Source organism: Siphateles boraxobius, unplaced genomic scaffold (assembly GCF_051911475.1).
Source record: "Siphateles boraxobius isolate OS27281-9 unplaced genomic scaffold, OSU_SipBor_1 61, whole genome shotgun sequence".
Classification (NCBI taxonomy): domain Eukaryota; kingdom Metazoa; phylum Chordata; class Actinopteri; order Cypriniformes; family Leuciscidae; genus Siphateles; species Siphateles boraxobius.
The window spans coordinates 10,861,631-10,875,616 of NW_027509188.1; the positions used below are offsets into that span (position 1 = coordinate 10,861,631).

Here is a 13,986-nt window from a genome sequence, read left to right on the forward strand (position 1 = left end):
GTAAATGTAAATGTAGTTGGTCAAGCCTTCTGTCAGGATACAGGCAAGGAGACAGAGGTAAGTGAATCCAAACACAGCTTTATTGAACGTGACACAAGTGCATAGGTGAGTATTCTCAGAGTTCAGGTGCAGATGCGGTGAGGGTCTCTACGTGCGGGGCAGATAACAGGTGAGCAGGTCCTCTTCAGGTTAATTGGATGTCAAGCGGTCACAGATCTTTCATACTTGTCTTTTCTCTTTCAGGTGTCGTCGTGGATGAGACAACTCGGCGTGAACACAGGGAACCAGGAAAATACAGGATCTAGGGAACAGGGATCCAGACAGGAAATGCAGGAAACCAGGACTCGGGTAGGATGTCTGAAGACAGTGGAACAGGAATGCAGAGGTCAGTAATTCACAGGTGAGTATACGTTACTTGGTCGGCGATGACGAGGAGATAGACTTTGGTAGACAGCGGGAAATGGTCTGTTCCTGTTGGAGGCTTGACGGTGAATGAAGCTGTGGTGAGTGTTTTTATTCAGAGGCTTATTGATTGTGAACAGGTGCAGGTGATTAGAATTCTGGTGAGAGTGATCGTTGTGTTGTGAAGGATGTGGTGTCTGATTGGTTCCTGACAATGTAGAAGTTGCTTGTAGAAGTTTTAATTTAAGGTTTAAGACTCTTGTAAACCATTTAACCATTCGTAAAAAAACGTCTGTTCTAATAAATGTACTTGTATAAGATCTGCTGCTGTTCTTCTTGGCCCTGTAATAGTTTCTTGCTGTTATATTTTCTCTTGTTTAAATGAACAGACAGTGATTATTTACCCCTGATCTCTTCTGAATGGGCTCCAACAGCTGAAGATGTCTTTATAGTGCCTTCAGCCTGACCTGAGTGTGTGTGAGAGAGAGGATCAGAGACACAAACACATCAGCAGAGCAAAGTTTAAGTCAAACCATTACATTGCTAAAAAATCACATTACAGTCAGAGTGAATTAAATGTTACCTCGCTTGTGTTTGTTCTCCAGCTGCTCAGCCAGATTGTTCTGGTTCATCTTCCTCAGGATCTTCACTGTGATCTTCACAGCTTCTTCTGGTCCAAAACTTGCTACCATCTTATCCACAGTTTGCAATCTACCTGCACTCTCCATTTCACACTTTTTTATAGACTCATGATCTTTCTCTAAGTGCCACTTAAACGTCTTATGTTCATCTTCTACCAGGTCCATCAGTGAGTTTAACAGCAGATCTTTAACAGACGCCATCGTCCTTCACAGATTCACAGCTGCAGGATAAAAAGAAAAAGATCTTAAGTAGTTTAAATCTTAACATGTTGACCTAAGCGCTCAAATGTTATTTGGATTATGAAATGAAGCTGATCGGATCAGGACTCTCATCCAAACTCCTCTGTTAAAGGGGTCCTATAATGCTCTTTAATGCATGGCATCTTTATTAAACATGCTAGCAATGAGTACCCTAGAAACAATCCAGAATACCCTAGCAACAAAATAGCAACACCCTAACGTCCACCCAAAGTACCCTAGCAAATACCCTAGAAACTGCATAGCAACCACCCAGAATGCCCTAGCAACACAGTAGCAACCACCCCAAGTACTCTAGCAACCGCATAGCAACACCCTAAAATCAATCTATCTTTCTGTTTTTTCTGATAGACTGTATTGCCTTCAAAAACTTCAAACTTTAAGCATTTAAAACATCTTCAAACTTTCTGGTCAGGCTCGATGTAGTTTTTAAATCTAGTTTATTATTTCATCCTGTAAATGCCCCTCTCCCCCTCCATAAGAGTGAATCCTATGTGGAGAATCACTGTCTGTCCTGCCACAAGACCAACAAGCTGAAGTATCATATCTGAAGTTACAGGTAAAAAGAGATGGACAGATAGACAAACAGACAGACAGCGCTGAAATATATAGTTAAGAGACAGACAGACAGATAAATAGAAAGACACCACTGTCAGCAGAAGCTTCTCTTAGTTTATACCAGCGTTAGCAGCATTAATTTGTTGTTCTGATTGCACTGGTTATGTGCGAAAACACTGCAGACTCACTCTCACTCATATCCAAGTCATCAACACTATCATCCTTTACATGTGTTTAAGCAACTTTTCATGTGAACCGTAACCCTTTTTGACCTATACTGCCAGTGTAAAAATGCCTTATGTCCTCTATTACAGTATATTCGCACGGGATAAGTATTACCTGGTGACCTCTAGTCATTTTTTAATAATTGCGGAGATTGTCTGGTATATTAATCCCGTGCGAATCGGCCATGTCTGTAATTTGTAAAGTAAAAATTCCCCCGCAAATTACCTACTATATTTCGCCGAACACCGAGGTCCTGTGATAATATTAGTCCCGTGCGAATCGGCATTTCTGTGATTTGGCCGGATCGTATATCATTTTTTCAAGGTTTTTGTTTCATGTGCGCCTTTTTATCCATCTTTCGCGAAGAATGGAGGCTGTGTTGTAGTGTTTTGATAGTATTTTGGGTGCTGGGTCATATCGCTATACACAACTACACAATTTGCAGAAATTGAAAGCTGAAAATCATCAGAAAAGCAAAAACAAAACGAATGATTAGATGGAGATGAATGACATGTATAGCAGCATGCGGTAAGGAACTTTATTCTGTTTAAATGTCATAATATATCATACAGCTAGACCTATAACGAAAAGACATTTCCAAACAATAGCCTATTGACGTTATATCCGGGAGATAAGTCAGTAAATTTGAGTAAAATCACAGACTTCGGTTATCCCGTGCGAATGTGCCACATGAAATTCAGATGTGGGGGGGTAATTTCTAAATCACACGAGGTCCCCAGATAATACTAATCCCGTGCGAATAGGGCTTTAGTCTGAGAGAAAGTCAGGGAAGAGCAGAAGCAGGAGACGAATCAATGATGATAATAAAAAAGAGCAGAGTTTATTGAATAATCTTAGTTGTGTGCGTTTCAATGCTTTGACTTCGTCTAGATGTTACACTTTGTCTGAACAGTACAATTTTAACAAGTGTTCATATATAAAGAGAAAAACAATGGAAAATTACTGCTTCACAACATCGCCTTGTGACGCTAAAAACCTTGAAATGGAGACATTCTCAGTGTAATAAATGACAATGACAAATGAATAATAATAATAACTAAATGATAAAATGAATTAATGAAGGAATTATTTATAATTACTTCATTTTATAGTCCCCAGTTCGGTAACTTCCGCCGGTCCCTGTGCAAGCAGGTTGTCACGTTGGTAATGTTGACGGAAGGTAGCCTATTTTCAGGCGCTGCGTCATATCATTGCGCCTGCTGCACTCATGGTACGGCAGTAAAGTTTCTTGATTATTACGCAGGAATGAGAGTATAGTTCCTAGCCAGCCTAGAAAATCGGCCTAGAAAATCGCAACTTTACATTTTCCGTCGGTCTTAGTGCACGATGTAACTACAGAAGAGTCAAGTTTTCAATAAGAAAAATATCGAAACACTTTGGTCATTTTTTTTTGAGAAATGCTAATGGTCTTGTCCACTTCAATGATGTATGCTAAGCTATGCTAAAAGTGGTACCGCCAGAACCGGAGATCGGATGAATGAATTCAAAAACGGTAAAACTCAACAGTTTAACTCTGGGGGAGTTGTAAAATGAGCCTATTTCCAAAAAAAGTGGAGTATCCCTTTAAATCCCAAAAGACTGCTATATAAATATATAATCTGCTTGTTCTGCGTGTCTCTGTGTGAATGAGCTGTGCTGTTTCGTCTACTTACTACTGTACATACTCAAGTACGTGTGACGCTCACGGTGTTTCAGCATCTCACAAACAATATGAGGACATGAATACATGAACATTTCCAGAGCTGCTCTGAGATAAAGCCTAATGAGCATTTTCATCATTTGTTTTTAGAAAAAACATTGTCAAAAACATTCTGAAACAGGACTTCACTACAGCCCGTCAAAATAAAAGTTTGGTTTAACTAGAAGAAATTATGACAGAAATGCATTACTATCCTATACCCTTCTATAGAATGTACTTCTCATGATAATATTAACAACAACAATAATAATGATACTACAATTTATTTAAACATTATTTAAGGAATATATGTTTCTCCGTGGTTTAATTGAGTAAATCTGCTTTGCAGCACTTTGCCAAAAAATAAAAGGAGAAAACGTTTGTTAAACTTTTTTTTTGATTACCCCTGTTTTTGATAATATACTTTGTATTAAATCATAAAAAGAAAAAAAATCATAGAACTCAATTATTTTTAAACATTTTAATAAGCTATTAATGATAAAAAGTAGTTGTTAATCTAATTTATAATCAATTATTGAAATGATTAGACATGTTTTATTGAACAAATGTTTTCATTTCCCGCTATGTTTAATTTCCAACCAAAAAAACTTTTCATTTATTTAACTGTCCTTTTAATTGATGATAATAACCATAATTTAATAATACAGTTTATATATTTAATAATTGTTTAATACCGTGATATTTTCTGAGTCGTTATCATACTGTGAAAATCTCATACCGTTACAGCCCTACATGGGAGAGTCCCCCACCCCACCCCCGCTGTTAAACAAGTAACTCAGTAACTTGTACTCTGAGTACATTTTAAATGAGCTACCTTTTACTTTTACTTAAGTACAAGTAAAAGTACCGGTCTAAAAATCTACTCAAGTAAAATTTTATTGAAGTAATAGTACTTTTATTTGAGTGGAATATTTGATTACTCTTTCCACCTCTGGCTATTTGATTAATAAAATTCCCTTTCTTTGGATTATCCTGGTTTATGGCTATGCCTTCCTATCACCTCCATTGGTCCCTAAAGGTATACGTTATGACAGGCCCCAATATTGATCCAAACCATGCGTCCCACTCAGAGGAGATCAGACATGATCCGTATTGAGTTTAGCTAAATTGTGCGCTGATCTTCCAGTGTTGTCTGGGATATATGAACATGTAACAGTTGCATGTTCCTCCTGGGAGGCTAACAGAATATCAAGAGCCATGCGATTTAGTAAAACAACCTTCCTCATTACATGCACTTCTTCTGCAATGTCAGCAACAGAACTAATGGCGCTTTTCCATTAACAGTACCAACTCGACTCGACTCGACTCGCCTTGGCTCGCCTCGACTCGGCTCGCTTTTCGTTCCGTTTTCCATTGCAGAAAGTATCGCCACAAATAGTACCCGGTCGTCATAGCGACGCCTTTCGTTCCTCGTTGCCCCATCAAGCTCTCGCTGGATCCTCTCTTCGGCAACCAAACAAAGGAATGTCTGCACCTCCTCGTTTGACTTCTTCCGAGTTGCCATAATAATAGTAGTAAGTTTAGTAACTATCTCTGGCTAAACTATTTTAAAAAGGCGGGGTTATTCTGGATACTCAATCTGGCGCGTGCAATGTTGACGCAGTGAATAGTGACGATTCTCTCTGACCAATCAGCAGTCGGCATTGTTTTCACGTCACATTTTAGTATCGCCTTAGCTCGCCTCAGCTCGCTTAGAACCTCGCCGGAGGTGGTACGAAAAAAAGTACCCGAAAGCAGATACAGGTACAACTTTTACACAGTGGAAAACCAAACAAAGGCGAGTCGAGTCGAGTCGAGCCGAGCCAAGGCGAGCTGGTACTGTGTAGTGGAAAAGCGCCATAAGTGAGTTTTTGCTGTGGCCTCAAACACCAAAGGTGGCCTCATGTACTGTAAAACTTTTATTTTCCCAAATCGCCAAACTGCACCGGCTTGTATTTGAGACAGGTGTCTATATGAAACAGGCCTTTAATTTAGTGTTGAGATGTTGTTCATTGAGTGTAGGCCAATAGCATAGGCTAATAGATGGAAAGCATGTCAGTTAGAGGTTACCCCATTATATTACGTTTTATTTATAATTAGAATGTGTTTAACAAATCAGTTAATGTAAGAATAAGCCTACTATATTACCGTAAAGGGGGTCGCACACCGGACGAGAAGCGCAGCGACGGCAACGGCAACGGCTCAGGACCTTGTTCAAAATCCTGCCACGCCACAGAGCGCCATTTACATAGTTTTATATTAAATTTACATTTATTTGTCTCAAATCGTCGTTATGTATACTGACTTCACCCTGTGCTGCAATATACATTTAGTTTTACATTAATTTACAGAAATCAGCTGGTTGAATGAAAATTGCTGATGTTATCGGATTTTCAGGTGATATTCTCAATTCATTCAGTTAACGGACGCTCTGAGATAAAGTGACTGCAGACTAAGCAACGATTGTATTTAATTGTACAGTACAACCATAACATGATAGTGCAGACATGATCTTAATTCCATAATGTGCTTAAACATAACAATATTGCTGGCCATAAACTGACAAAGTGCGCGTCCGGTGTGTGATACCTCGAGTTGTCATAGACGCAACGCGGCACGGCGTGGCACTGCGCTTCTCGTCCGGTTTGCGATCTCCTTAAGATTATTGGCAGCATAAAAAAACAAAACGATGTGACAGCCATGGGCTGAACAATACAAGTTACCGGTAATATCCACCGAGCCTATGAACTTGTTGCCCGAAACACATCAACAAGAAAGAATGAAGGCTACCCTGTAAAACAACTGCAATCATGTGATACAAAATTACCCTATTCATCATCACCGCAATCTACAAGTTCAAGTTGAACTACAAGTTCATTGATGAATTCCTCCTCCTCGTCGCTCTCCTCCACTTCTCCCTCTCCGGCCTCCGCTAACTCTGCCTGCCTGTCTTGCACTAACAGCTCCCACCCAGATGCGCGTGCGCAATCTGCACCATAGAACTGGCTTAAACAGACGATCTGACGGGTTTTAGAAGATTAAATACAACCCGAAACTAAAAGAGTAAAAGAGACAGGCGTCTATTTGGGACTCGGCTATTATTTGAAGTTTTACGGTAGTTGCCTGTACTACATTCTGTAAATGAATCATATTTTCAGTTTCAGAGATTAAATTCTCGATCTGCGTCATGATTAAAAGTTGTTTCACATAATCCTATCCTCTGACATTACTCACATTGCCAGTAATAAAAACCAAATAACATCCTTAAAACCCCTTACAAAGGAATAGATAAGCATTGTTACCACAAACAGCAAGTGTTTCGATTTCTCATTGTTAAAAGAGTTTTGTCACATCTGGAAAATTCCCACATCTGACTTAGACTTTCTCACAACATGCTTCCCTTAAAGGCACCAGGAAGATTTTACTTATTCCCTTCAGATTTCACATTAAGAGCAAACTGATGTTTATAACAGTACTGTTGTATGCAGTCAAATGAACTATAATGTTAATGATAATAATTTCTGTAGTGACATTCACATCTCGTGAACAGCAGTTTGTTGTGCCAAGAATAATCAAACACAGTAAAGACACATCTGTAAGCATTTGATTTTGTCAATGGTTCAATATTGCATTTAGCACAAGTTTCACCCTGTAATGTCCAAAAGTCATTGTGAAAATCTATTTCTTTACCACCTCATATTCTCTGTTTTTAATTTTGCGCTTTTACTCTTTTGCCATTTGTTGTCTCAACATTAAGGCAGTCTATGCTCTAGTCCTGTTACTCTTACTCTAAACGAGTCGTCTGGCAGGTTTATCATTAACTAGAATTAGCTGTTGGAACACTAAAGACAAAAAGCTGATGTTGCGGAAATAAAAAACAAATGGGTAGTGCAGAGGTAAAGGTTTCAGTTTGCTTGAGCAATACAAGCACAGTTCAGCAGTGCAACACCTCCATTCCACCCCTGATCTTATCAGACGTTTGGGTGATGGTGAGTTTAAAAAAAAAGAGAAGATAATTGAATTCAACATGTTAACCATACCCCACTTCATTTTTTTTTTGTTAAATGGCACTTTTTTATTCATACTGTTGTATATCTCTTTTTTATTTTTATCGGACTTCTCACTTAACCTTCTTTGCTTTCAATTATGAAATGATTCAAATGAAAACATTCAAATGATCTTACCTGGACTTACTTTTCAAAAATCGCACTTGACAACAGGGAAAGCTAGTATGTTTGCTAGCATACCGTCAAACACTACAATTTATGAGTTTAATATCATGTTTTGCTCCAAAATAACAATACATGTCAGTCGTGTTTGAAATTTCTTCTGTGGTTTCATGTTGCTTCTTAACACAGAGTGAGAATATATTATTTTATTAAATTCTATGATACAAGCTATGTTGATTAGCATTGCATTAAAGGGTTAGTTCACCTAAAAATGGAAACTAGCCCATGATTCACTCACCCTCAAATCCTTCTAGGTGTACATGGCATTATTCTTTCACAGAGTTATATTAAAAAAATGTCCTGGCTTTTCCAAGCTTTGTAATGGGAGTGAATGGCTGGTAAAAAGTTGAAAAAAAAATTCTTTAAAAATACTCCACACGGCTCCAGTGGGTTAATAAAGGCATTCGGAAGTGAAGCCATGGGTTTTTGTAAGAAAAATACCCATATTTCTAACTTTATAATCTAAAATAACTAGCTCCCGCCAGACGACCGTAAGCATACTACGCAATTCGACTTGCGCCACAAGAGTATCCCAAGAAGAGATAGAAGCCCACCCACACTGACAATAGATTGGTTGACTTACCGAAACAGGCTAATCAGAATGCTCTCTGTCTTACATGCACTTCATGAGGCACAAAAACACGCAAGGTCTCTCGCTCTTTCCCTCTCCTTCTCTGCCCAGCGCGCGCTACACGGTTTGGAGCACAGTCTCTTTTAACTCGCATGTGCGCTCTTGCTCGCTCGCTCTAGATTCTGGGAGATTTGATCTAATTTGCGGGCAAAGGGCATTACATGGCAGGGTAAATCATTTATGTAGGCTAGGATGTTTTTACCACGAGATATCACACACACACACACACACACACACACACACACACACACACACACACACACACACACACACACACACACACACACACACACACACACACACACACACTGCTAGCACACACACTGCTAGCACACTGCCAGTGTACTTCAGAGCCAGCGGGGAGAGAGCTTTAAGGGATAAACGTTAATTAATGTAAAGTGCTTCTCCATATTAGTATAAGTAGGCTATATTGCACATCATCAAAATGTGCTGATATAGATAGCACTTTGCCTCTGGTGTGATTGCATTTCAGGTTTAAAAAAATGTCATATTGTATTCTATTCACAGACTATCAGAATTGTGTTCTCATGTAGGGGCAGTTCTTTTCTCCATTGGAGTTGGGGTAAAGATGCGAGATACAGCTTCCTGCACAACAGAGCAGCGCAAGTGGCTGATGCCATCACATGTAAAAAAGGTAGGGGGACACGTTCACTGCAAACCAAATGTGGGACAGAGAATGTTATTTTTGGGACACTGTGTAACAGTAGGCTAAATTATGATGTTAATAAATTAATGTTTATATTGTGCCCCTGTGGTTATGTCTTTGCTCTGGTTAATTAATCAGGACACAATAGACAAGTAGATTGCTTGTCTTTGTCTACATTTCATCTTCTTTGAGGGGATTTTCATTATATTCCATCATACCTAATGTCGGGGATTATTAAATTATTTGTATTCTATTCTATATTCTGCCTAAATCTGTGTAGCTTGTGACACTGGGGTCAGTCACAATTTCCCTGTTGGGCAAAGAGGAGCTAAGACAGCAAAGACCCACATAAACACAGTTTGGCATCTCAATCCTGTGATGATAGCCTTACCTGTTTTCCTCACAGCCATCGAATAAACGCCAGATTTATTCTGCATATAGATATGTTATGCATGTCATTGGCGATGGACTCTGCTCACCATGCTCGATGGCATCGCGGATTCCCCACGGCGGCGAGGGCTCTCTGACAGCGCGTTCCTCCTCCTTCCCGGGTTTCGCCACCTGTGTAACGAGGTTAGATGTAGGCGGGAACCGGCGAACATTCAACAAACTTTTGATATCCAAAGGAACATATGCTAGGTTTTTTGAGACCTTAAGCAAAAACTGTCCAAGGAGTGCAGCACTGATGGCTAGGGAGCTTTACCACAAAGAATTCATCCGCAAATCTTGGGGATCCCCAAATCATGCTTCCTAAAACTATTCTTGAATAGAGAACACCAGACACTGTGCAGCCACCCCCCAAAGAGTTTGAAGAGCTATGCCAGGATTTCCATCTATAAGAGCTCTCTCTGTCCCAGGTCCAGGCTGTAGAGAGGGCAACATTAAGTCAGAGTGCAAGCAGGATTTGGTTTAGGAAAAGAGCTGGACGCATAACTGCCTCTAAGCTGAAACAAGTTCTTAAGACCAACCCCCAGCAACCATCCAAGAGCTTGATTAAGGCAATATGCTACCCAGAAGCATATATGTTCACCACAGCCACTACAAGTTATTTAGGGTTGAATTAGGGTAAGGCAGAGGTAATATTTGGGGTATGAGGCTGTCCACATTAAGAACTGTAGCTAAAAAAGTGTTCTATGAAGTTGGAGGAGAGCCCATACCACAACTATAAAGCTGTGGTCCATACACTGCCATCTACTGTAGGCCTTCTTCAGTTAACACAAATGTTTACTGTTTTTATAGTTAATCATGGTATGGTCAGCCCTGAAGGGTCAACATTAGTTATAGGGTGTAACGAGGTTAGATGTTACGGGAAGGAGGCTGGAACCGGCAAACATGCAACAAACTTCAATATAAAAAATAAAACAAATACAAAATGAAACATTAGTTATAGGGTTATAAGGCTAGGGTTATGCAGGAGTAGAACCAAGTATAGGGGTTAGGGTAATGGGATTTAAATCACTGATCTGGCTCTACACATCCAATACTAAGTAATAATTTCCTTTTCATGTTTTGCATGTGTACTGTGCAGTGGTGGAATGTAACGAAGTACAAATACTTTGTTACTTTACTTAACTAAATATTTCACGCATCTGTAGTTTACTTAAGTAGAATCAATAGTGCATACTTTTGACTTTTAATTCGTTACATTTTACATCAATTATTATACTTTCTACTCCACTACATTTCTACAACGTTCCGTTACATTTTCTGATCAGTTTTCCCCCTGCCAAAACCCTTTCCTGACCGTCCGTACGTTGCACGTTTGTCTCACCAAGTTTGGTTGCCATAGATATTACTGGTGTTCGTGAATGAATCGTTCATTTGAACCGGTTCTTTTTAGTCAAGTCAAGTCAAGTCATCCTCATTTATATAGCGCTTTAAACAATGTAGATTGTTTCAAAGCAGCTTTACAGAGATAAACAAATAATTTAAGGTAACAGAGATTGGTTTGGTTTTATAGTGGTTCTTGTAAAATGTTTTTTCCAGCTAAAGTTAGTTTTGATTGATTCACTTCCGTCTAAATGATCATTTGTTATTAAATTAGGGGCCGCTAAGACGACACCGTTCTCTCTAAACAGACTTTAAATGTGAACCTGTGATAGACGCTGATGGCGTTCACATGCGCATTAAGAATTTATTCTATAGTTATGTGCGTTTGAATATATATGTGCGCAGGTTTGTAATTCCTTACAAACCATGCCTAAACAAACTACTTGTCTTGTCTATAAATTTTGATGTAGAATTTTATTTTATCTTATCACTTCGGGTAGGTACGCAAAACGAAAAATTCCACAACGCTTTATCTGTAGAGTGGTATAGGGATCCTCCATAGGGAGAGGCTAGTTGGCACTTCAGCACTGCATTGTCATCGGGTCCAGGCGAAGTCCTTCGTCAGATCTGGAAACGGCCTGGATCCGGCAGGCTGCGGGAAAACCTCAGGATAAACAAGACACTAAAATTAGCGTAGATGCCATTCTACTTATGATGTAAGGTGAATCGTAGTGTAGTGAACCAGTCGAACCAGTACACTAAATCGGACTGAATCATTCGAAACAGTTCGCATCTTGTGTCAACACAGATCCACAAGCTACTAAAGTTACTCACTTTCAGACATGCCTGACAGTCCCTCTAACTCGAAATAAACCAATATGGAAATATCCTGGAGTATATTTTACCCCAGAAAATCCAAAAGTTCACTGAACTGAGACTTGTTGTGCTAAGAGAAGTGACGCGCATAAGAAGGTGATATTGAGCATGCGCCCACAGGTACAGCAGTTCTCGGATCACCAGTACAGAACCGAGAACTGTTTATTTCGGATGTGTTTGACATAGAACCAGATGAGCTGAACATATTATGCAAGTACTTTTACTTTTAATACTTAAAATACATTTAAAATTCAGGTACTTTTTACTTAAGTAGGGTTGTCATTGTGGTACTTTTATTTTTACTAAAGTAAATTTGTCACAGGTTATTTGTACTTTTACTTAAGTACTGATATTCAGTATTTCCTCCACAACTGGTACTGTGTACAGTTATGTATGCAAACATGAAGCACAAAGCAGAGGAGCGTATGAGAAGCTGATGGGCCGGGAGCATGCAGGCTTCTCCTGTATGGACAGTGGTCTCTGGCTTAACCCCAAGTGGCCATTCATGGGGTCCACCCCTGATGGGATGGTCGCTTGTGACTGTCACGGAACTGCCATTTGCGAGATTAAGGTAATATTACAGTATCTGTTGTAGTAAAGTCCCTAAATCTCAAGTCTGAGTCGAGTCTCAAGTCGTAAACTGAGCAAAAGTTCAGAAAATGTTTTTGCTAATCTATTGTTCACATCCTTCTTACTGTGATTTTAGTGCCCACACTCTCAGCAAGATGAAGCCAATCTGCGCTTGTGTGCTGGGGAAAGGGTTTCTGCCTCATCAATGATGGGGATAATGTCACGCTGGACCGGAGTCATGACTACTACTACCAAGTTCAGGCACAGCTTCACATTGTAGAAGCTGAGTACTGTGACTTTGTTGTGTGGAACCGCAATGGCATTTTGTTGAAAGGATTTTGCCTGATCTTGAACTTTGGGATGATGTCATTCCTAAAGTTGAGTGCTTTTTTAGAAACAGCATACTTCCAGAAATACTGGGACAGCAAATTACAAACTTACATATGTGTTCAGATGTGTGATATATTGCTGTTATATCAATCAGTGGCGTGCACAGACCTCCTCAGGGGCAGGGGCGGAGGGATCAAAAAGGGCACTAAATAAAAAAAATGATTACTTCTTGATTTTTTTTGTTTTTATTCTTTCTTTTCTTGTCATTCTAAGAAAATATGTTGATACAATTATTAGAATACATAACACATCAAATTAAAATAGGGAAATTATGATAATATTACTAAATATTATTTACTTTACCAAACAAAACAGTGAGAATCAAGAAGGTAATTATGGAAAATTAATTTTTAGTTTTGTTGATGTTGTAAATTTAATGTATGTATTATATGTATGAAAGACCGTGTTAGCTATCATGAATCAGTAACACTTTACAATAATTTTAATTTAATTTTAATTAATTTAATTTTAAAAATTTTGTTATTTACAATTATCAGAAAAGGGCACAATACATTTTGAGACAAAAGGGGCAGGGGCGTTATTTATTACAGTTGTAATTTTGCAGTGTAAATTAATTAAGCACCTTGTACGAACCCTGGGCAGAATATATGACAGATAATGTGTAAATAGATCAAGATGTCTGTTTTAACGACTAATTTGTTTGGATAAAACCGAACATGAAAAAATTCAATGTTGGATGTTATGATCAATAACTGATATTTTTTAAGGACTGGTTACACTACTTCAACTCAATGTGTCTGTTTACATGCACACTGTCATAATAGACACACATATCTTCTTGTGGCTGTTTAACTTTTGGAAGTTTAACTTTTTAACAGATTAAAAGTTTTATTCTACAACTTTTTTTGTCTACTTATCACCCAGCTTATTAACAATATCATCCCCTCATCAGGAACTGAATCAGGTCCCATCAGAGTATCAGTTGAAAGGCAGCTGTAAACTCTTTTACGTATGAGGTTTATGTAGAGCCCACAATGCAGAATACAGTCCAAACCTTTGTGACTTCAATAGTTTAACTCAACTGCAAGCCTTGCAATGTGTTTATTGCA

General features: G+C 38.9%; 1 protein-coding gene and 1 long non-coding RNA gene across 2 annotated transcripts in view; one reads left to right on the forward strand and one right to left on the reverse strand.

Moving 5' to 3' along the window:
* The window catches only part of LOC143718281 (NACHT, LRR and PYD domains-containing protein 3-like), a 62,709-nt gene extending 54,052 nt beyond the window's left edge, over window positions 1-8,657 (reverse strand). Inside the window, exons 1-3 of the mRNA XM_077209309.1 lie at window positions 8,596-8,657; window positions 986-1,264; window positions 807-869 (exon numbers count right to left, since the gene is read on the reverse strand). Of these exons, the coding sequence (XP_077065424.1) occupies window positions 807-869; window positions 986-1,244 (322 nt within the window). The 5' untranslated portion in view covers window positions 1,245-1,264; window positions 8,596-8,657. The remainder of the gene's footprint in view (window positions 1-806; window positions 870-985; window positions 1,265-8,595) is intronic.
* A 2,019-nt stretch (window positions 8,658-10,676) lies between these two features.
* LOC143718379 (uncharacterized) lies at window positions 10,677-12,967 on the forward strand. The gene is made up of 3 exons (XR_013196338.1): window positions 10,677-10,840; window positions 12,344-12,527; window positions 12,663-12,967. It is a non-coding gene; the product is annotated as an uncharacterized LOC143718379 (long non-coding RNA).
* Window positions 12,968-13,986: the final 1,019 nt, after the last annotated feature.